At 39.5% G+C, this 23,368-nt stretch overlaps 1 protein-coding gene across 1 annotated transcript in view; it reads left to right on the top strand.

Moving 5' to 3' along the window:
• Positions 1 to 829: 829 nt before the first annotated feature.
• LOC103371037 (electrogenic sodium bicarbonate cotransporter 1) overlaps positions 830 to 23,368 on the top strand; it is a 71,127-nt gene continuing 48,588 nt past the window's right edge. The window contains exons 1-4 of the mRNA XM_008300252.1: positions 830 to 898; positions 1,502 to 1,607; positions 7,286 to 7,359; positions 16,815 to 16,988. Of these exons, the coding sequence (XP_008298474.1) occupies positions 1,591 to 1,607; positions 7,286 to 7,359; positions 16,815 to 16,988 (265 nt within the window). The 5' untranslated portion in view covers positions 830 to 898; positions 1,502 to 1,590. The remainder of the gene's footprint in view (positions 899 to 1,501; positions 1,608 to 7,285; positions 7,360 to 16,814; positions 16,989 to 23,368) is intronic.

The raw sequence follows: 23,368 nt of genomic DNA, 5'->3' as shown, positions 1-23,368 counted from the left end.
GAAAGAAAGCTATAATTAATTTTTGAAATATTCATCATTAGGTGTGAGACTGGATGACACATGAACTATTAAGGATGCAAAGAGTATTTCTCATTGTTGTTTGAGTAATGACACCATTATTACTTTGAATTGATTTGATCTAATCCTGCAGTGTTTCTTCCAACAGATGGCGCTGTATACCTGATCCACAGGAGAATTAAGTCCCTGCAAGCGTCCCATTATGAAGCTGCTGTAATCCAGGAATGCATTGCAGATATACATATATATATATATCATAAAATAAAACAATGCCTTTTTGGAAGTATAATTAATATTCCAGAGGTATTTTATCTGCAGGAAGTAGTTTGTGATAAAAAGACAGCAATGCCAATGACCGAGAAATATAAAAGAGTTCATTTTTACAGGTGTGAGCAGAAATAAATAATTGATTCCTGAAAGCTACACGTTTCTCAAGTCTCATTATTGTTGAGCAGATGCCTGCATGCATTATTTGTTGTTTTTATTTCAATGCATGTTATTGTTTTTCAATCTAATGTGGTTCAATGATTGATTTCAACATTACAGAAATCCAGTATTCTTACTTTTTGTGCATGTTTTCAGCAAAGTCTAAGTGTGTGCAGTCAGGCTTTGACCCCTGTCCTGGCGGAGCTGCACAATGACTTTGGTGAAATAAAGCGGGGAGAGGAGCGACGGAGCAGCGGAGGAGCAGTTTGACCTCCCACCGGAGGAGTGGCGTTGACAGAAGGATGGTCCAGCAGATAGAGGCGGCAGCATGCTGAGCGCAGCCGCCGCGTAGTGCCACATACAAACTTCACCGAGCGGTGGAAGTAGACTTCTTTACCTTCATGCCACCGCAGGGGTGACAACACACACGGAGCCAAAGATCAACAATACAGCGGTAAGTCATTTACGCTGGCTGCACCTTGGAGCTGTTGGCACTTTAAACTGTTCAGGCCTTGTGTGCGTGTGTTTGACCAAAAATAAAAATAAATCTGTGTGGTTCCATGCAGCACGTTACAGGTAACTTCAACATTTTGGCGACTTTGTCATGTTTTAATTACACTTTGAGTCATTCTGGTTTCGTGGTTTTGTTAAACTAGTTAAATGATCACTCGGTTACAGAGTGAGTTGCGCGTAAATACGCAGGAGTGCGTTTTGTTTTGATCAACCTTTCGGTTTGGCCAATTAAAGTTTGATTTTTTTTTCAAACTCCTTCAACTTCTACATATTTGGAGTCAAAGCCGTCCACTGTATAACAAAGTCAGCTAATATTCTCACAGGATTACTGCACTTCTTCCATTGTTAGTGTCTACATAATTTGTGCTGCATTTTTCTGCATTGTACTGTAAATCTCATCAATCACACATTTTTTTTGTACCTGTGTGGAACATCCATCAAATGTTTAATGTTTCAGTTTGCAGCTCAAGAGACTGTCCTTTCTGTCAAAGTCTGGTGCGACTTCAGAGCACAGAAGTCACCTCTCCTTGTGTTACTTTGTCAGGTCAAACATCAGCAGCCGCTCTGTCTCTCCAGTGATCCGCTCTGCTCAGCACTTTCAGTAAGGAGATTTATTACAGCCAACCTGAAGACATGAGTGGCACGAAGAAGTGAGTGACTTCATTAAGCTTTACAGGAATGCTTTTCACCCTGTGCACAGCTATTTTACCTTAAATCAATTGAATGTGGCTCATCTGTGTGTATGAACAGCTGCTGGTGGTCACGATGAGGAGTAATTTAGGTGTGTTTTGATAACAAGGGTATTGCCAGTGACTAGGTGTTGCATAACTGGCGAAAAAGGGGAAATTTCCGGCTTGTAGTCGGTGCTGGAGTTGGTTGGGCTGTAACTTTTCTGCATGTCAACTTAATACAAAGAGTATAGCAGTATATCTGATCTACTGTCAGTTACAAATTGTATGTGGAAAGCCAAACTGCCACGCTCGACATTAACAAGCTCCTTAAAGGTCATTTGAAGTTTGAACATGTTAAAGTGTAAGCATCAGCACAGGAACAGCCATGTAATTGCTCTGCAAGGATTTTAGCCTCAGAGAAGAACAAACCTCTGTTAGATTTAATTGTGCAGAGTGACCCTAAACACTACTAAATTAATATACGCTCCTGCATCTTAGAGGAAAATGGGCTACTTTTGAATCACTTGTGCAGTACGACCAAACTGTTGCATGGATTTCTTTTAGTGTAGCGGTGATCTGTAGCCCAGCTCATGTTGCATCATTGTGATTTCACGTTTCTGTGGTTACAGAAAGCTATCATTCTGCTGATACAAAAGAAAGTCCCCAGCAAGTATTTGAATGAATTCATTCATCTGAGTTTTTTTCTTGCAGTCTCTTGTAATGTTTTCAGGAATCAGGAACATAATGCAATTCATTGTTGTTGATAAAAAATGTCACTGGAATAGTGGAAATTCGGATCTTTCGATATCATGATGTGATGGGGTCAACCCTGTCTAGTTCGACTAAACGGTTAAAGCTTTTTATGTAACAATTACCAGGGGAAAAATAGTGAAATTAAAACTCATGCAAAACCCCAGTGAGGCTGTCACTTTACAAAAGCTGCAGATATCTTGCTATTGTGCTGAGAAACCCTCTGAGTTTCAGGGAAATATGATATCCGATGACATTTCGCCTTCATTACATGAGGGATTTGCCTTTTACAAACTTGATTGGAGTACAGAATACTAGATGACCTGGGCCTCTTTTTCCTCATATCTCTTGTGATGACTGCAGCAGATACGTAACACAGTCTGGATGCCTTCAGGCTGTTTGATGTTTCCGTGGTTGGGACTCGCGACCAACAGTTTGGCCACAGAGAACACCGTCTCCTCTCCAAACAGCTCGAGAGTGTACGCTACATGCAGATTATTGTAGGTCCAACAAGGACAGAGAGAGACTGATACGTTATCTGCGAGGTGACCGACAGATAGCTGCTAATATACAAGTGCAAAGTAACAATCTGTCAGCTTCTGATTGCTTCTACAGCTTGTAATGAGGTTGATGGAAAGTTTAGCCATTGATCATTAATACAGACAGAGCTCAAAATATAGAGTAAAGGAAATCCCAACCTGAAATGCTTTGATGTTAAATGCACAGATGCCGGTCACGTGATTCACATTTGTGGGTTCATTTTTCATTCTTCCTGTTGCTAGTAACTGAACAAATGCTGTAGTGTTACTGTAAAGTTGTTCCTGTGCAGGTACAACACAGTTATAGAAAAACTGAACATTAAATGCAGAGGTGATGGCAAAAACAGTTTTCTAAGTTAGAAGCAAACTCTTAGCAACTTAGGTCAAGGATGAGAGGGAATAAAGTGATATTCTGTCGGTTTTGTAATTGGTGTCATTTACAACAAAATGCAGCTTTGCCTGATTATAGTTAACAGTTTTTTAAACATAATGAAGGCGTGTGAGATGACTTGGAATAAAAAAACAAGCAGCACATACCTTATATTTAAAAAGATGTAAAGGTGATTGCTTACTGCAGTTTGACTGGTACCAGACTTTTCCTCTGATCCTCACTTGCCTTATCTTTGTTCACAACAGCGAATCAGTTCCTGTGAATGTGGTTCTGTGCTGTTTTATGTTTTAACTGATGCTTAAAAATAGCAACAGAAAATGTCACCTTCAGCAGAGGTTTGCTCAGTCTGCAGTAAACGGAAATCAGCAGCCATGCAGAATCCACAGTTTTATTTCATTTGCATTTTATAGGGACAATTTAACATAGTTCTAATACAGATAAATACAAATACAAATACTCATAAAATACTTCAATTGTGATGCATAATGGGGAAAATAACAACTACAATTAGCTTAAAATGGCTGTAGCTCTCGTTTGCAGTCCTTAACCTTGGTTGTGAAAGGTTTTATTTGTGCAAGTAATTTGATTTCCGTTTGTTCCAGAGTTGACAGCCCTTTACATAAAAACGCTGACTATCCAAAAGTGTCCAAAGACAAGATCTTGCACCGTGTTTGCAGTTGTATTGCTTAACCCGCTGCCTTTGTGTTGGAGCTATTGTGCACAGGGATTATTAAAAATGAAGCAGAGCACTCAATCAATCATTTATGGTAGCTTATCTTTCACTGTGCAATTTAAATCTAGTAAAGAGTTTGTTAAATTGCTGAATGATGTTCCCTTTTCTTGATTACAACATAATCTTAAAAGAGGAAGGCTTATTGGTTTTGGTTCCATGTCAAAACCACAAAAACCTAAATCAGAATCTCTGCCAACTCCCTAATATTACTTTTTCTCTTTCTGCTAGTGAAAGAGCTCTCTAGATATTTGCTGTCTGAATGTTTTGGCTAAATTTAATATGCTATAAGAAAAAAAGAAGAGTTAGATGAAAGGTACGCATTCCGATCATGGAAACTTGATCATCTGCGGACAAACAAAGTTTGACAAAAGAAGTGTTGTCATGTAGAGTGTTTTGATTTAGAGGTGAAAAGAATCCTGGGAAATGTAGGAAATTACTTTCTGAAGTAGAAGCAGATAAAGCATAAGAAGTGGGGGTCAAACTAAGTTAAGATAGTGTTTTAAAACCACAGAATAACTCCAGGAAAGCCCATAGCATCATGTTAATGTCTTATTTTAGATTTAAAGTCGACATGTGAGGGCTGTGAGGAGTTGAGTCTGAGTGTCGTTTGGCCTGTTATGTCCACAGTTGTTCCATAGGTGGCAACGAAGGAAGTAGGAAACCGGTATTAGTAGGAAAGCTGCTGAAATCCTGAGAAAAAAGACCTGAGACAGAGTTACACATCAGAGCTAAAGCTTGATACTCTGGTTTCTTGTTCAGATGCTTTTCAGTCATCAGTCATCCCCAAATCTGACTGTTTTTGGGTGACAGAATTAAATAGACCCAGCTGCTGAAACATGATTTCATTTGAATCCCAAACTTTCTCCTAGAATCTGTAATGTGGCATTTTACCTTTATAAAAAAACGTGGAAAAAAGTAGGTACATTAGCTTAGTTGAAGGGAAAAACTTTTTTATAAATGACATACAAGTTTAACAACTATATTTTTTAGAATAATTTGTGTGTTCAGCAGCTCATACTGCTAACAATCTTATTCTTTACTTCCTAAATGTTGAATAAAGTGTGGCTTTGCACACAAGGATTAGCTGGTGAAAAACCTGAATCCCCTGTTTGGACAACTTTTCTGAACAACGCACTGATAAAGCGATTATATTTTTACACATGACAGGTTGATTATTCAGTATGACTCAGGGAGAGCGTCCTGTCACAGAGTCCCTTCATACTGAAATCCAGAGCAGCTGGTAGAAGACGGTCCTGGCGCTGACCTCTGACCTCTGAGCCCCTTATGACCCGCTCGGCTCACGCTGCTCAACCCACTGTGACTTAGAATGGATTAAATTGCCGGAGGAGTATTAATGGAATTAGTATTAAAAAAAGAACATCTCCTCGGTGCACAGGATCGCCTCAGACAGAACATTAAGAAAATTATTCATATGTGAGTGGATAAAAGACTCTCCAGTCAACACTACTAAGCTTTAGTGCTTCTGTTAGAGCTGCAAGTGGAGCCGCAGTGATGAATCCATTAGTTGTCAACTGTTAAATTACTTGGCAGCTATTTTGATAATTGATTAATTACTTTAAGTAATTTTTAAAGTCTAAGCTTCTTAAATGTGGATATTTTTATGGTTTCTTTCCTCCTCTGTGACAGTAAATTGAATGTATTTGGGTTGTGGACAAAATAAGACATTTGTCATCTTGGACTTTTTCTGACGTTTTGTAGACCAAGCAATTAATTCAAGAAAATAATAATCAGATCAATTGACAGTGACGATAATCGCTAGTTCCAGTCCAACTGCAAAAGATAACTGTATTCATCATCAACTGGTCTGCTGCTTATTTTACTGATCAGTTGTTTTGTCTGTATAATGTCAGAACACAGTAACAAAACCGCATTATAATTATCCTGTATTTGGTAAAAAAGAAGTATATTTAAAAAAAAAAATTGCTTGAAAAATGATTGGAACAAATCATAATATTATAATTAAATCCGTCTCAAGTTAATTTTCTGTTGTTCAGCTAAGCAATCAATAGTTTAAAGACATTTTTGAGGGTTTTCATTCAGGCAAAACAATAAAGAATATTGTTCAGTGTTTTGCAAAACAAATCATGCTGGCTGTGATCCCAATAGAACCTGTCGCTTAAGGGGTTCTGCTGTTACTGTGCTTGTTAAATGTATGTCCCCGGATGACTGGGATGTCATTGATTTCAAATAAAAAGAATTTGCATTGAGACTTAAATGATAAATTATGAATTTTATGACAACAGAGGTTTTGTTTCTGTCTTGTCATCATTCACTCTGCATGGGCTCAGCTGACTGAGACTACATACTGTAATGCCAACACCTCAAAACACAACAAATAAAACGACTTTTTTAGCTCGAATGAAACTTTTTAAATCCGTTTTCACGTCGGTGTTTGTTGGGATAACAGTACGGCCTGTTTGAGGCGAGGATGAATGTGTGCGGAGCGTCTTGGAGAGCGGCAGAGTCTCCGACACGGTGGCCTGTTATGGGCTTCAGTGTGTTGTCACTTAAGTAAAGCCGGCGTAATCCTGTAAGGGCGGATGAGTAGACAGACATGTGATGCCCCACTTGTTTCTTAGGTGGAGGGCGGTGGAGAGGGGGGCTGGCAGGCTTTACTAACCAGATGGAGAGGCTTTGTAGTGTGTGTGTGTGTGTGTGTGTGTGTGTGGGCGTGTGACTGATTAGACGCAACATTAACTGACACTTGTTCTGATGTGGTTTTTTTGTCCGCCCGGTAGTAAAACAAAACACCTTGATTCAGTGTCCAGCAGAGTGAAGTCGAGACGGAACCAGACCCAGACTTTGACGGGTTCAAGTCTCAGTCAGTCGGACATGTTTTGCGCCCGACTAACGCCAGTCACTCAGGCCATCACACTCAATTAGCAGACTTCCTGTCCTCTCCCTCACCCCCCTCTGCCAGATTAAAGCCATTACACCATACCGGTGTATCGGCTGCGCACTTTGCCCTCCCCAAGGACGACACACATACTCGCAGTGACGGTAGTTTATTCACTGAAAATCAGATCTTACGGCGCTGTCTCGCGGGTAGTCACACAGGTTGTCTGTCCATGAGTTTTTAATGGGTGGAGATGAGCGCCACCAGCAGCACCAGACTGAGCCCCAGTCCGAACCTACTGCAGGTGAACGAGCCGAAGCGCTATGGCTCCACGCTGTCGCTGGAGGAGAAGTGTGAGCAGTCTTTCTTCCTCTTTTACTACTACAGGATGGAGGATGAGGCGGTGCTGGACCGGGGGGCGTCCTTACTGAAGCACATTTGCGATGAGGAGGAGGTAGAGGGTAAGTTAACCTGTTACACTACACTTTAATTTCTCTGCATGTGAGCAAAAAAACTTCTATTTTAGCTTCAATGTGACACAGACTGTAGGACGATGCAAACAAAAACATTTTAAATTTCTGCTTTTAGTAATTTGTCTAAACAGTGAGCTAATATAAATCACTAATCAGGTTTTTTAAAACTTGCTTAAAATCCTAAACAATTGAGTTATTCTGAATTGTTTTCTCAAAGCCAGAGCACTCATTGAGAAAGACAGGAAGGGCCTTTTAAAGACTTGCCAAATTTGCGTACATCCTGCACGTACACCCTGGTGCTCACCTATTTAGCGAGCTGGCACGAGAATGATGTAGAACGCAGTGCATGTGATGCTGTGTTTACCTCACTAATCCCCACAAAGACCTACAGGACAACAAAGAGAGCGAAGAAAAGCTTGTGCTATACTGAAATGTCTTCAGCATGTGCTGGTTAATAATTTAAGAGTAAAACTTCTATAGATATAATCTGTCTGCATAACAGTAATAATACTCTCAGGGAATGTTGTTTAAGTGCCAGGTTGCTTTTTTTAAAAACATTATAGAGAACCTAGCTACTACAAATAGTTCTGTATTTCAGTTATTTTAACTAATTTTCAATAGCTTTCCCGTACTGTTCTTTCAATATGTTGTGTTTCCCTAATTTCTGACCTGACTAATTAATTCAGGCGCCATTTACATGTTTTATTACACCTCAGTCCCTCCTTGTTGCTCATGATGTGTCTTGTTTCTCAGGGATGAGGTTAAGGATGAGGAAAAGCGCTATATAAATCTGATCAATTATTATTATTAAGTTAACACAGTGCTGACATTTGTCTTTTTTGGTTATAGTCCAGCAGATTAAAGGGTCTGGCAGGAAACCTGTTTTAACGTCCAAGAAGCTCATGTTTTGTTTTGGTTCTTTGGTGCAAGTGCTCAACATGGTTCCAGCAAAAACCCTTTGTTGCTGGTTCTAGGTTTTGTCTTTGGTAAAAATGGATAAAACCTAAGCCAAAGTAAGAAAAAAAATCCAGATTCGTTCTCTGTGGAATAAAAAAATGGAATTTAAACTGCAAAATTGTGCTATAAAAATAGTTAATAAGTTTAATTATTGCTTGTTTAATGGGCTATTCAGTGCACCAACGAAATTGAAAATCAGAACCGTTGTTAATCCTGAACTATATGCAAAAAAACAAATACATCGCCATTATTTTGGCAGATGTTACAGCTGCCATATCGATCACAAGTTTGTTGTGAATAGCCATTTTTCTAATATTTTTTACTGTAAAAAAATCAAAGAATGATGATTGATATTTTTTTTTTTGCTGTGGGCTGAACCAAACAAGTTTGTTGAATGAAGACTGTGATTCTTCAGCTGGGTTATCCCACTGCTTTATTTAAAATGTGCTGTGATACGTTTTTACCTTTTAAAAAAAAAAAAAAAAAGTTGCATCCTTGGATTTAAATATTGCATTTGACCGTATTGCGATTTCAGTAATATTTGGATCACTTGTTCAGCCCGAGTTCATGCATGTTACATTTTTCCATAGTTTTTCGAATGCATGATGTTGAGTTTCACATATTTTCATTTGTCATTTCTGTACCATTACATACAGCCACTTCATTTATTTCTGATAATGAACTGGACACGAGGTATGTCATCCATCTATGTACACATTAGTTTTTTTTTAAGCTCTGTTATCACTTCAGAGCACAGATTTCAAATCCAGCTGCATTACCACGCAGCAGTAAGGAGCTGATGATGGATTACAAGCATTAAAAATCTGCTATTTAGTTTTTGCTAGAACATGAATTTCAAACAATGGCTGCATAGAATAGCTGTTAAAACAAAATCATGGTTTGTTGACTGTGATGAATGGTACAGTTAATTTTGCACCCTCATGCCAGAGGTCAACATTTCGTCAGGTGTTACCTCAGTTTGAACTCAGTGGGCTTCGATCTCTGTAACTTCCTGTGCGTAACCAGCGTCTCAGCTGTGCCTGCATGCGTCCTTGTCTGCTGGCCAACACTCTTTTTGGAGTTGAGCTCACTGAGCTCAGTGTCCTCCCTGCTGTTTTGTCAGAGCCGACGGACTGGATGATCAGAGGAACAAAAACAGATGAGCTGGTTCAACATTTCTCACATCGTACAAGATAGTTCTGTAAGAGGAGCCCGGTGCAAATGCTCAAGATAGACAGTTAAGTTATGCAGCTCAAGTCTCTTTTGTCTTTTGGCTACAAATTAAAGGGCAAATTAAAGGAAAAACATGAACTCTTGACCCCTACAGTGAGGGGATCGTGTGGCTCTGATATTGTGCTGTAGGGGGCATTTTGCTGGCATGGCTTTGGCCCACTTGTCCCTCTAAGCCTTGATTATACTTCCTGGTGGACGCGCACACGGACAGCTGCGGACACCACGGATGCATAGTCATTATTACACTTTTGTGGTTCTTGGTATTACAGTACTTCCGCTTGCACGACTCTGTTCTATACATGTGCAAACTTTTTATCTATGCTTTCCGTGCGTGCACACTAAAGCCGAGCATGTGCACTGCTGCCCTTGTCGTGTAGTCACAAATTTTGGGCTGCACATGAATGTCCACAGTGGATTCTAGTGATCCTTGCACAGGTGCAGAAAGTATACGGCTGCTGTCTGGGATGATAATGCCCCATCCACAGGGGATGAGGGGTCACTGGATGGTTTAATGAACAAGTTGTGAATCATATCCTATGTTCTTCACAGTCACCAGTCACCTATAAGTGAGTTTGGACTGACATGTTAGCCAGCAGGCTCCAGCACCATCATTAAATCACCAAATGAGGGAACATCTTTTGGAAGAAAGGTGTTGCATCCCTGGAGTAGAATTCCGGCAGCACATGGTGGCCCTACATCTAACTACAACACTTACTTTTTTCTTTAATTTGCCACCCATCTGTATGAAATTGTAGATTTTTATACATTTTCTGGGACTAAAGCGAAGCGGTTAAGATGTCAAAGATCGTTTTGAAACATTACAGACCTAGAGGAACCAATAAACATGCAGTTTTTGCAGTACAAATCCTTCTATCCATACTCTCCAGTCCATGTTTTAGACAGTGCTGCAAGATGACAAAGAACTGTCAGCGTGCTAAGTTAAACACCTGTAGAAGATTTCTTTTTTACAGTGGTGTTAGAAACTCTCCACCTCCATCATCAAAACACCAAATGGGGGAATCTGTTCTGGAAGAGTGTTTTCATCCCTCCGGCAGAGCTCAGAGACTTGGAGAATCTTGGTTTTTCCTTTCATTTGTCATCTTTCTGCGTTAGAGAAGCTCCCATGCATCAAAACACTCACATCTGGCTCGACCTGAAGTTAAACCGACGAGTGTTTGTATAAGAGTTAAAAGTTTTAAGTTACTTTCCGACTGCTGAGTCATGAGTGACTTAGAACAGCAACATTTCTTCTGACAGACACCCAGCTATCAACATCTGTCTCTCCTAATTCAGCGCTATCTTTTTAAGGTTGTTTAGTATGCTGTCAGTGCTGCGTGGCGCGTTGCCATCCTCCCCACTGCTCTGGGCAGGTCCCAGCGGCGCGGTTACTGGGGAAACTGGCGGTGGCGTTGCCTCTCCTCAGAAATCTAGCGAGCTAAATAAACCTCCCAGCAAACACAAGGATTTCATTTCATTCAGTGCGCGCTTACAGGCAGCTCCAAAAGAAGTTCTTCTTCCACCCAAAAAAAAGAAGAGGAAGTTGTTTCACAAAGCTGCCCTGGCAGTGTGCAAATCTTCCTTTCCAGCTCCTTGACTTGACTACTTTTTAGTCCTCCTCCTCCATCACTCTCCTCACATTGTCTTACCTACTTTCTTGTCGTTGTTCAGCCTGTGCAAACGTTTTCACGCTCGTCTTTATTGCTCATCTATCAGCTCTAATGGCAACTGTGCGCTTTATTAGCTCTTTCTGTCAATGTCTTTGTTCTCTTTTATTGTTATTGTCCAGCCATCTGCCTCTGGCTCTTGTCGTCATCCCCACTTGTTGTGTTTCAAATCCAAATTATTCATTAGCTGACTTCATTATTAATAAGCAAACCATCATTAAAGTACCTAATTCAATCCTGGGCCTTCATATATGACCTATATACTCCTGGTCACCCAGAGTTTGCATTGCTTTACAACCTTTGTGTCTTTGCAACAAAATGAAAACCGAGAGGAAATTTGTCCAGTTTTTCATATACAACTCTGAGAATTGTTAAGTAGTGACACAGCAGTTGTACACATTTTTGAACATGTTGTACAATAAGCAACAGAAGCTTAACAACAAAAGCATCCTTTAGAAACTCATAGAAAAAATCTAGCCTCAGTATGCGTTATATGGCAACACAAGAGTCATGAATTCACACAACAAGAAAAAATAAGAGCAGAAAACAAGCAAAGTAAATAACAAATGAAAAAAGTAATGTAATTAGCATATTTGTGTGTAAATAAGTGCACAAGCTTGTTCAGGTAGGTGTTTACAAACCCATTAAAACAAAATATATCATTTAAAAAATGCCAAATTAGGCAAGTTACATGTACTGGAATGTGATTTATTTGTTTAAGTTTGACGCTATTAATTGTTTGAGATCATTGCATCACTGCAGAAATCTTCGTGGTTTGTTTTTTAATCAGGGAATTTAGCATATTTTCCCCCAAATCCAGCATTGATTCATTGTTTTTTTTTGTACATTTTTACTTGTGAGGCATTTAAATCCCTCACTGCACACCAGTCACACATCCACAGGTGTTTTCCTTTGGCTGATTAGACCCGCTCTGTGTGGATGTGTGCAGACTGAGCTCGTCTGGCATCTTTATCACTCTCCTGTTAGTTTTATTGCACCTGTTGGTGTTCTGGCACAGTGCTGCTTTTATCCAACTAAGTGTACTTTCCACTGCGTTTCTAATTTGGCGCTCAAAATGGCAACTTGAATTTATGGCTTGTTCAGCATGTAAACAAAATTTTGCTTGTAGCAACAGCATTGTAACCAACACAGGCTTTATCTGCTGCGTCTGCCATTTATATTCCACCTGTATTAGATTGAAGGGAATTCTTTGCTCTTGCCGGCACATAAATTGCAGCACGCTAGCACAGCCGCATAGAAAGCAGCCGTTCTTTGCTTACCTGGTGTAAATCCCAGCATAACTCCACTAAACCGCAACCCGAGCAAAGCTGTAATACCTTTAAAATACCTGCGTGGGCGTTCAGGGCCTTCAGACGTGCAGCGTTCCCCTGTCACCGAACTGTTCTGCCACATGGATCCTTATGAGTCCTAAAGAACTTCAGAGCATTCTGTGATTTATCTTATGACAATGTAAATATTTTAAGGTCTTCTTCTTTAATAAGGCTTTAACTTTGCGCAATTTGTGGGCATTTTTTTCTGCTCTGTGATTTTTTTTTTTTTTTACTTACTGTTGGTAAATTTTTTAATTTATTTTTATTTTTTTACAGTAACATAAAGTCCTGTAGCGCTATTAAACAGAACAACCATGACTAGAAGTAGAGAGAGACGTGTGCAATATGACACAGAATGACAAAAAATATGAAAAGAAAAAAATAAAAGTTTAATTTCTTTCGTTATTTTACAGAAATGGAGAAAAACTAAAACTAACATGTACAACATTTTCTTTGATTAATGTTGGAATTCTTCATTAAAATGATGTTTAAAAAAGGGCACCGATACAGCACAGAATCACTGACTTAAGGTACAACCACTTTGGACATCATGTATGAAAAGAACGAAGCGTTTGCTTCTAATTCACTCATTCAGTCTGTAGTTTAACCCGATCTGGTCCTTTGACTGAACTTGGAGTTTTGTTTCTTCGAGTAAGTGAATTGTGTTTGTATGTTGTTCCTTTGTGGCAGAGGATTGCAGCAGGGCTGTGCACCATGTACGATTGATCTTGTGTTTTCATGTTATCACATAAACATGGGAGAGGTGCCATCTTTGTTGAACCAAAAGCCTTGTGGGCAGCAGCTCTGGTGTGGGTGATGCTGGTTCTGTCTCCAGCTGGTTGTCTGTTTTCTGTCTCTGTTTCTGTCTGTCTGTACTCTTCACCCTCTCTCTTTCTTTCTCTCACGCTTTTTTTTCCTTCACTATTTGTCATTTGTTTACAGGCGTTTCTATCTTTGTCCTTGATCTTGTGTCATGTGAGAGGGAAAGTCACCAAAACAGACAGGTAGACTGAAGGAACATATATCAGTTTATTAGCAAATTAAACCGTGTGTTTCAGTCTGATTCATATCAATATCTGTTCAGAAATCAGAAAGCCACACAAAAAAATTAACCGCAGACAGAGCAAATGAAAGCTTGACCCAGTGAAACATTCCCCCTCGTTTCCCTTCACATTAGTTGGGACAGTTCAAATCTTTTCCTTCTTCTCTTGCGCTCAGCATTAGCTTGGTATGTTGAACCGCCGGTGTCACTGAATTTAGATGAACCTCTAAAAAAACAAGGCATTGTGGTACGACTGAATAATGAATGCTGTTGTGCTTCAAGAGAGATCATTGTTTGTTGTGTCGAGGGGTTCAGCCACTTCCTGGTCGGGTCATGTGCAGTGCTTGGCTCAGCTCTGCCCGACCGAGGAGACGTTTGACACGTATCGCATGAAGCCTTTTGTTTCAGGAGCATGTTTGATGTTTGCCCTTAACGGTTGCTTTTCATAGTTTTTTCTGCTTTAACAGAGAAGTATGAAGGTATTAAAGGGAATGAAAGGAATTATTGGTTCCTACTATTCCTGATATGAAACATAAAAAAACAAATAAGGCTATTTTGTGCTCTTGAGGGAAACATACAGTCCAGTCCAGTACTGTATGTGAAGGAAATGAGCATTAAACTGATCCACAATCATCCAATTGACCACACATTTAGTTACCAGTTAATCTCACACACACACACACACACACAGTTTAGCCCACTTGAACTCCTCTTCCTGTGGCCTAGAATTCATTTATAAAGCTTGGGAACCTTGTTTGTACTTTGACTTGAGGAAACAGAGTCTAAATTTAGTTCTAGAGCAAAGATTTCTGATGCCATGGAAGTTCAGGGGTTTTTACTTTCTGAATTTTCATCGATTAACATCCAGACTGAACATTGTCTCATTCACACAGCTAATGATGTTAAATTATGTTGCATCATACAGAGATCTGTTCCAAGTGTTTTGTCTGTTTCTTTCAATAAATGTACTGTAAATAACAGAAACATCTCTCATTCTAATGCAATTTAACAATACCACTCCTAAAAGATCATAACGTTGAACCAGCTTCTCTCTAAAACAGTTTCAACAAAACACTGAACAGCATAACATTCATGAAAGATCTATCTCAGGACTGTTGTATTAGTTTGTTTTTGCTCAGTGTACTAGCAAACTTGCTAAAAAGTGAATATATTAACTTTATTTGTGTAGCAGAGTTACAGCTAATCCAAGTGTGTACCATCAATAAAATAAAATGAAACGCACTATAAAGCTGATAATGATAAAATGCAAGACAATAAAATACGAAAGTCCTCAATAAAACAATAAATAGATCCTGTACCAGTAAATAACATAAAACTACATAAATGCAAACCTAAAAAGACATGTTTTAGGGATAAATATGAAGCTACTTAGCTGTTCTAGAAAACAGAATATCTCATCTCAACCTCAGTTCTACTCTGGGGAACATTTAAGACACCAGAGGTCGAGGATCTGAAGGATCTAGATGGGGGCAAACCTATCCAACAAACCAGATAAATGTTCAGGAGCTGGTCCATTTGGAGATTTAAAAACTTAAAGCAAAAATATTAATGAATTTTAAAATAAATGAAATTTGCTTCTGTGTTTAGTATCAATGAGAAGATTGCATTTTGGATCATCTGAAGGTTTTCTTGAGCTTTAAACTAGTCAAGTCTGCTAGAAATAGTCTTTCAAGTGTCTTCCTTTAGACAGGAAAGGTCACACACAGGAAATGTTTATGAACCGGTCAAATGCATTTCAAAGGAGGTTTCTCTCCTGGGACTCAAAGGTTAGGTCACAGTCAAAGGTGACACCAAGGTTCTTTGCCTCGTGGCTTTTGTTCACAGCCAGCATTTTAAAATGAGCACTGAAGTGACTCATTTGTGAGTTTCTTTCACACCTCAGTTTGAGCTTTTTCCATCCCATTAGCGCCCCAAAACAAAAAGCTTTGGTTGACTTGAAATCGGTGAGACAGTAACAATGAACCACATGAGTTACTAGTTTTAGTTTCATAAAAAATGTTGTTGTCCAAAGACGTTACTCAAACCACTTCTTCTGCATAATCCATGTCTTCTAAGTCCATCAGTATATGTAATAGTGATTAATTCGCCAGCATCTCACTAAGTCACTGGCTGTCAGTAGAGCTGCAGTATTTGATATTGTTGTAAAAGAAAGTTTCTTTGGTGGTTTGGTTCAGTGATTCATGCAACCAAACAAACAGAATGTTACACCCAGGTATGTGTGGATTAGATTCCAGTAAGTTAAGAATGACTTCCCTGAACCAGATACCTAAATACCATCCAGATGACCGGCACTTATGACAGCAGACATACAGCGTGTTGGCATTACATCCACATCCATCCCAGTGGCATGTTATCAGCAAACAGTGGTCTGCTTGTCATTATACTGACCCTCAACTGCACGACTACACTGTATGTAAGGCTGCGTGCCCTGTTGATACTGTGCCAACACGTATAACAGGGACGTGTTCATGCAGACAGTCGTGGCGTCTTCGCTGCTACGTGCGACTTCTTTTTCTGTCCAAATATTTGTTTTGACAGTGTACTGCAACCTCCATTACCCTGCTCTGCTACGCTGTCTCGGGTCTGTTGTGGGCCATGTGAGAACGTTCCCTCTTGAACTGAGCTGAGACGTGGTCAAGATTAGGTCGGGGTTATGTGCAGGATTGGATTTCAGTTACTCTACAGCACTGTAGGGACGGTTAAAAGTGTTTTACGCTAATGCTCCACTGATTTATCAGTCAGGTTTCCAATTATTGGGATCATTATTACTTAAAAACGGATTACAGCAGAAGAAATACATTTTAAAAAATGTGATGCTTTGGGTCTGATACAGTCACCTCCCTCTATTTGTAGTCACCACTCTGCGGTTTATCACATTGGTTGCATGTCGGCACCAATTCACAATAAGAGATAAATGTTGAAAAGTTCACATTTTATCAAAATCTTGGGTTAAGGTTTGGGTTTTTCTAAATATTGACAACAAGATTTTGATTTTTACAGCAAACCTATATTAGTTATCAGCCTCCTCGATTGCTAATATTCACTATCGACCTTTTATTGGTGGACCTCTAATGCTGCATTTCATGGGTTTTTGATTGTGAGTGTAATTCTTCGTGAGTTGGCTGAGAAGTGTAAAATAATTATTGCTCATCTGAATCTGATTTCATCTCCTTTTTCTTTTTTTGTTGTTTGCAGGTCACCACACCATATACATCGGCGTGCACGTCCCCAAGAGCTTCCGACGTCGGAGGCGTCACCGTCGGAGAACCGCCCACAAGGACAGAAAGGAGAGGCTGACGGAGAACGCCTCTGACAAGTCGGACACGGAAAACAACGACGAGGCCAGCAACAGCATCCTCAAACCTCTCAGTAAGTTCTGATGGACTCCACGTCAAGGCTGATTAGGTTTCATGTCCGTCTTTGCTGAAGGCTGCTCTCTTTCCCAGGAAAAAAAAAAAAAGCCCCTGTAACTCCCCGTGACCCTGACAAAGTTGCTGAGTCCACTTAGTGGCCAGAAATAGCCGTGAATGTCCTGCTGAGTGACAAGTGTGTTTCGACAGACAGAGTGAATTTTCATTGGAAGTAATGGCTGCTCAGATGCAGTTGTAGCAGAGCTGATATGAGTCTGGAGGGGACGGCGTGCAAGTGTGTGTGTCCCTGTGCTTCTGTGGACATAAGTGTATCTGTGTTGGGTGTCATTGCATCTATATGTGTTAGCGCCTGTGTTTTTGGTTGGTTGGAGCTTTTTTTTCTGTCCTGTAGAGTGTAAAGTGCGACGTACCCTCAGGCTGCTGCAATATGTGGATGCACGGACAAAGAGCTGAGGCTAGTTGGAGGGGAACTTGAAGGGAAATGAAAAGGCAGGAAATAGAGAAGTTACACTGGGTGACTGTGATTTAAGATGGGAAAATTAAAAGTGGAAGTTCTGCTCTTGCTGATATCAGCATTTCGACAAGTTGAATTTAGAGTTGGCGTAAGACTGAAGCTCTTTAAGTGTTCATAAAAGCTTTGGATGTCCAGAGATCATGTGGAGTTTTAGGGCTGAACAGTTAATCAATTTAAAACAATGCATTTAGCAAATTGCAAAGACTGCAATTTAGGATATACAAGGTGCGGCTATTAAATAATGAGATTAATAATGTGATTCAGTTTATTTAATGCAAGCAGTGACTGTTCATGCTGCCTATGGATCAGTGTGTACTACAGGGTTCAGGCGGCACACTGGTATAGAACTAGTCTTATTATCTAATATCCACAGCTTGTACATTTTGCAGCACATCTGGTCCCGAGTTCAAAGTGCTGTGTCAGTAGTTTTACAAATTCATGCCACCCCGCTTGTGCAACAGTCACACTTCCGATCACATCTGCATCACGGGTTTTCAAGCTGTTAAACGCCGAATACTAAACTAAAGCTTGACTTTAAAATGTAATACTGCAAATTAAAATGCAATATCTGTCAGACGACCAATTAAATTAGATATTTTCAGACCTTATGAATTCACAATTTTTAGAGTAAATTTTCAGTGAATGTTGTGAAATCATTAACAACTAAGAAAAGCTGAAGAAGAAACAGCATGAAGAGGACACATTTTGATATGCTCATACACAAAGAGGCACAAGCTCAAAAAGTTTCATAACAGCAGATTTTTTTTTTTGCATTCTGATAAAGACAGGGGTCCTCTGATGACAGCAGTATTCAGGCATTTTGGCGAAAACAGAGGATGATGATTCTGTGTAACAGTAGTCCGTTGTGGAAAAAAGGCTTAAAACGTCCTTGCATCCTGTCAAATCCAATAATGAGGCAGGCCGCTGTCATTTCTAGTGAATGACGTAATTTTACACATGCCTGCTTGCACATGATGTGACAAGAGGACCAAAATATGCCAGAACCGGATTGTGCACATGTCATTCGACGAGGGGGATTTTCTTTAGGGACATAAATCCAGTCAGAGAATAGATTAGACACCCCATCTGGTTGTTGACTGCGCTGATGCACATTAAACCAAAACTCTACAGATTTTAGTGGATGTTTCTTGAGCACAGTCAGTTATTCAGCTGCATGGGAACTCTGCTCTGCTTTGTAATAAGCTTCCAGAGTTGCTGAAGGAATGGGTATTGATGTTACGCCAGTGATTCAGATATCACGTTGCTTGCTGTTTAGAACACAAAGCACAACAGCAGCGTAATCTGAGTTTATCTGTTACAACTTCTTATGAAACCCGACTCACAGAGCGATTCAGTGCACCCCATCTGTTTGGTGAGTGCAGCGCCTAGATATCAGTCGGTTTCTGTTTTAGTTCAACCACTAAGATGTCGATTTTTAGAATTAAAAATCAAAGTGAAATGTATCCAGTATTGAATCGTACACGTCCATCATTCTGCACAGTGATGCTGAAACATCTAAGAGAATTTAACAACGAAAAAAACCTTTATTTAAAGACTTCATGTTGTCTAGAAATACTTTTTGTTCTTGCCTGTTATTATGTAAGATCTCAGAGGGTCTCTAGTTTTGAAATGACCATAGAACTGCACCACAGAACAGATATTAAAGAGAAAAGGTGACAGATACCCAGCTATACAAGTGGTTTTTCATATTACTTCTTTTTTGATATAAATACTGTAATGTATTTATTGAAGATGTTCCCTTGCAGCCAGTGGTTGTGGAAAAACTATTTAAATTGTTGTTTCTCTCTCAAAAGCCAAAACTTGTCCCTGATCTCTAAAACAGATTCACTTTTCAGTCTTACTGGTCCACAATAAATTAAACAAGATCATTTTTTACAGCCTGTATTTGAACAAAACATGGCTCAAAGGTTGGCCAACACTGTCAAAGTCTGTTTGGGTCTTTCACTCATTTACTGCAGGTTCATAAATGATAAATTGATACTTGAGTGTCATATTAAACAATAAACTTTATGGTTTCCTCTCATTGCAGTTTGCTCCAGATGCACACTTGAGATAATTTAAAAATAAATATTCTAAATGGTTGAACAAACAGATACTCAAATAACGTGTAAATAGTCATTTGATAGTCATATTTTACTCGGTTTGCTTCTTTTTTTACTTGCTGGAACTCCACTGCATGACACTAAAATGCATTTGTGTCAAAGGGGAGGACAACCGTCGTTCATTCCTAAAAAAAACTGCAGTCAGGCTTTGATGTGGTAACATCTGAAACCCTACACACCTCGCTTTGTTTACAGCAACAGCGGTAATTCTCCATTCATGGAAAATGCGACTTATGTTGGCAAGAAAACACGAGCATTGACGTTTTGTTAGCAGTCAACACTCGGGTAGTCTGCTGGTTCCTATGGGTGAAATAGTGTAAATGCTGTTGATGTCATGGAAAATGGAGGCGGTAATGAAGTGCACACTGAAATGGAAATGCAACACAAACAGAGACAGTAAAGTTGGTATTGTCGAACAGTCGATTGTCCGTTTGTTGTGTTATATATAAACAGACTTTTGTACACTTTATGTTTAATTCAATGTGAACCATTAAGTGCACTGTTGCCAAAAGTCTCTATTAAAGTTATTTACTGATTACGTAGTTGAGAACCATTTGTTCTCTCAAGCCGAGCACTGAAAACACACTTCGGAGTTTAAGCAGCAATAGAGGTATTTTCAGTCTTTTCAGTGCTAGACAATATAAACAACTTTTAAATATTTCTCAAAAGAGGTTGGAGTTAAAGAATCACAGCTGTTTTTCCTAAGTAGCAATCATGCAAATCAGTTTTATTTATATACCCAAGTCACAAATGAAGCTCACCAGGTTTTATACTCTGTTCTTGCAGCAAACAACAGTCTTTATCCTTTGAACCTGCAGTAATTTCTTCATGTATTTACACTCCACCAAACTGTTCAATGCAGATTGACAGTGTTACAATTAGCAAAAACTACACCCTGAATTAATAGTTGATAATAAGCTGTTGGTTCGTTGGTTATTTTGAAGCTGAATACCTTTTTGTGAGCTAAAAATGTAGCACTCTGAGCTTCTACTGTGATTAATATCATAGCGTGATGGGGTCAGACGGTTTATAAAGTAGTGAAAAGATTGAAGTCATTACTCACAGCATTTTTATGTCACTCTCAACTGTTGTTCCAAGTTATGTTTTTTAATTGTTGATATTACAATTTGATTCCATAAGTACAGTGGTCGACTGGGGCGAATGACGTGCATATACACAAACGAGCTGCATATACATGTGCTGTTAAAAGAAAACGCTGCAAACACAGAAACGCACTGCAACAAGAAAATGCTGCATATGAAGTGCCACAGGCTTCTAGGGGCAGTAGTGAGCTTTTCGCCTGAGAGGCACCAACGGTGAGCGAGACAAGTAGCGTTAGTTGAGGGAAAAGCTGTATGAAGAGGTATGTATTCTCTCGTCTCCATGGATAAACATAAATAACAGAGAGAACACAGGGAGACGGTAGTAAAACACCACTTCAGCACCCATATAATCACAGTGACCGAAAAGCTAAACACTTAAAAACTGCCCCTAGAGTCCTGTGGCACTTCCGTTGTGTGACTGGATATGCAGCGTTTTCTTTATTCTGCGTGTTTCTGTTTATGCAGTGCATTCATGTACATGCAGCTCATTTGTATGTATGAACTTCATTTGCCCTCGTCGGCCATTTATGCAACGCATGTATGTATATGCGGCTCGTTTGTGTATATGCACGTCATTTGCCCCCGTCAGCCACTGTACATAAGGGTTAGGATGTAATTTTAGCTTCAGGAGTGTGTCTGTTGATTGTATGGGGACTTTAGCCTGAGGTGGTCACCCTTTGGCTCCTCCTCTGATGTCATATGCTTTAAAACGAAAAGAAAATGATAAAAACATGCGTTGATTTATTTCATTTTTCCTTGTTTATAAGTTGAGTTCTCCAGTTTGCTGGCAACACCCTGTGCTAAAAACCTGGTTTGTATTATTCGTTATCTTTTGCATCATTTATGACTCTAAAGCAGCTCTGCCTTTAAGAAATGTTTATACAGCTAAAAGTGAAATCTGCAGGCATGCAGTATGCCGAACGTCCTACTGTTATTTACTGCGCTCTCTCTGGGAAACATGGCTGCCCCCAGGGGAAGTTCCTTGTCTGTCTGGACTGAAATCCTCTTGTTTGGTCAGATGGACGCCGCAGGGACTGAAAGTACATCCTCCTGGTAACATGCGTGTCCACTGCACAGCTATTTGACCTCTGCTCGTTTTGATGAGCGCGTTTGTTTTTGCCCATCTTTTTCTACTTTGATCAAATGTTCTCTTTAAGTGGATTACGGAGATTACTCAGAAACTTTGCTTGCACACAAATAGGTTTAGTTACACAAAGTCAAGGACAGCAAGCTATGACTGAGGATTTTTTATTTTATGTATGAAAGAGAGCTCCAGTTTTATGTTCATGCTTCATTATAAAGATAGAAATATTTGTTTAGAACAGATAGAACGCTGGATATTTTTTCCTCTGGTTCCTGAAAAGCAGTTTGGAGCTTTCCAGCTTTCACATGGCAAAAGCAATATGTATGACCAGGGCTGCTATGATCATGAAATTTTAGTTGATGATCATTTATCATAGACATAGTTGTGAATATTGTTTTAATTTTTCTTTCTGTTAGTTTTTAGTTAGTTGTTTTAATGTCTTTAAGTGCTGCCTTTGTTAATCCAACGAATCGTGTCAAGTTACTGGGCTCTCCTTTTTCATTTGGCTTTTAAACCACAACCAGTGTTTGACTTTGCTCACAGTCTGTCAATAGATGCTTGTTGAAAGTAAGTCGGTTAAATATCTGAAGTGAAGCATCTTGAGCTAAACACTGGTGCTGTTAGGCCACAGCAGAAGAACGGGTCATAAACTGTGGAAAACAATGTGGAGATAGTGATTGAACTGTTTCAAAAAAGACCAGAAAAATGGACATAGATGTCGGAGTGAGGAGGCCCAGTTGTCGGCCTCATGAATGCGAGTGTGAGATGGGCCTCATTAAACAAGACAGACTCATGAATCCCCCGAACTGGAAGAGGCCCTGCTGCAGCCAAGAAAAAACAAGGAGGGAAGATGACAAGAGAACAAGAGAACCATCAAAACTACAACCAGAACCAACACTGGTTGTTAGTCATCTTGTCAACCAGAGCTGATGGCTGATTACACTTCCTGTATGTCTTCTATAGCTGATCTACAAACTGCAAGGACGAATCCAGAACCACCAACAAAAGAGGAGCTGGAGGTTAAATAATAAAGTAATTTAATGAGCTAAAAAGATGGTGAAACGGTTCAGTGACTATATACATATGATTTGATGTGATTGAGTGACAGCTATGTTACAGAAGTACTCTGACAATCAAAGAACTATTTTAATGAAGTTCAACATATATTTGCAATTGTACTGTTGGACAAAATATTTACACTGTAAGCATATAATAATAAGAACAGGGAAGTGAAAGTACCCGAGTAGCTGAGCGGACACGGATGTTTGGAGAAAAACAGAAAAATCAATTGTAATTCTTTCTTCGGTCACACCGCAACTAATGGAGGAAATCCTGACTTGAATGCTCAGAATAGATAAAAAATAGTGAAAGACTGACTGACTACTGTTTACAGTGAATGCTGCTGTGAGGCTTCTAACTGGTATCAAAAAAGTAAGCCATGCTTGGGTTGGCATCTAGGTACATTTCTGAACTTCTTTGACTCAGATCTGTTCCATGATTGAGGCTGGTGCATTTTGGGGGTAGCAGCTCCAAAACTTTGGGATATCCATCCAT

The sequence above is a fragment of the Stegastes partitus genome, unplaced genomic scaffold (genome assembly GCF_000690725.1).
Source record: "Stegastes partitus isolate 25-593 unplaced genomic scaffold, Stegastes_partitus-1.0.2 Scaffold1516, whole genome shotgun sequence".
Taxonomy (NCBI): domain Eukaryota; kingdom Metazoa; phylum Chordata; class Actinopteri; family Pomacentridae; genus Stegastes; species Stegastes partitus.
The sequence above is the reverse complement of the archived record's forward strand: the minus strand, read 5'-3'. Positions and strand labels throughout refer to the sequence as shown.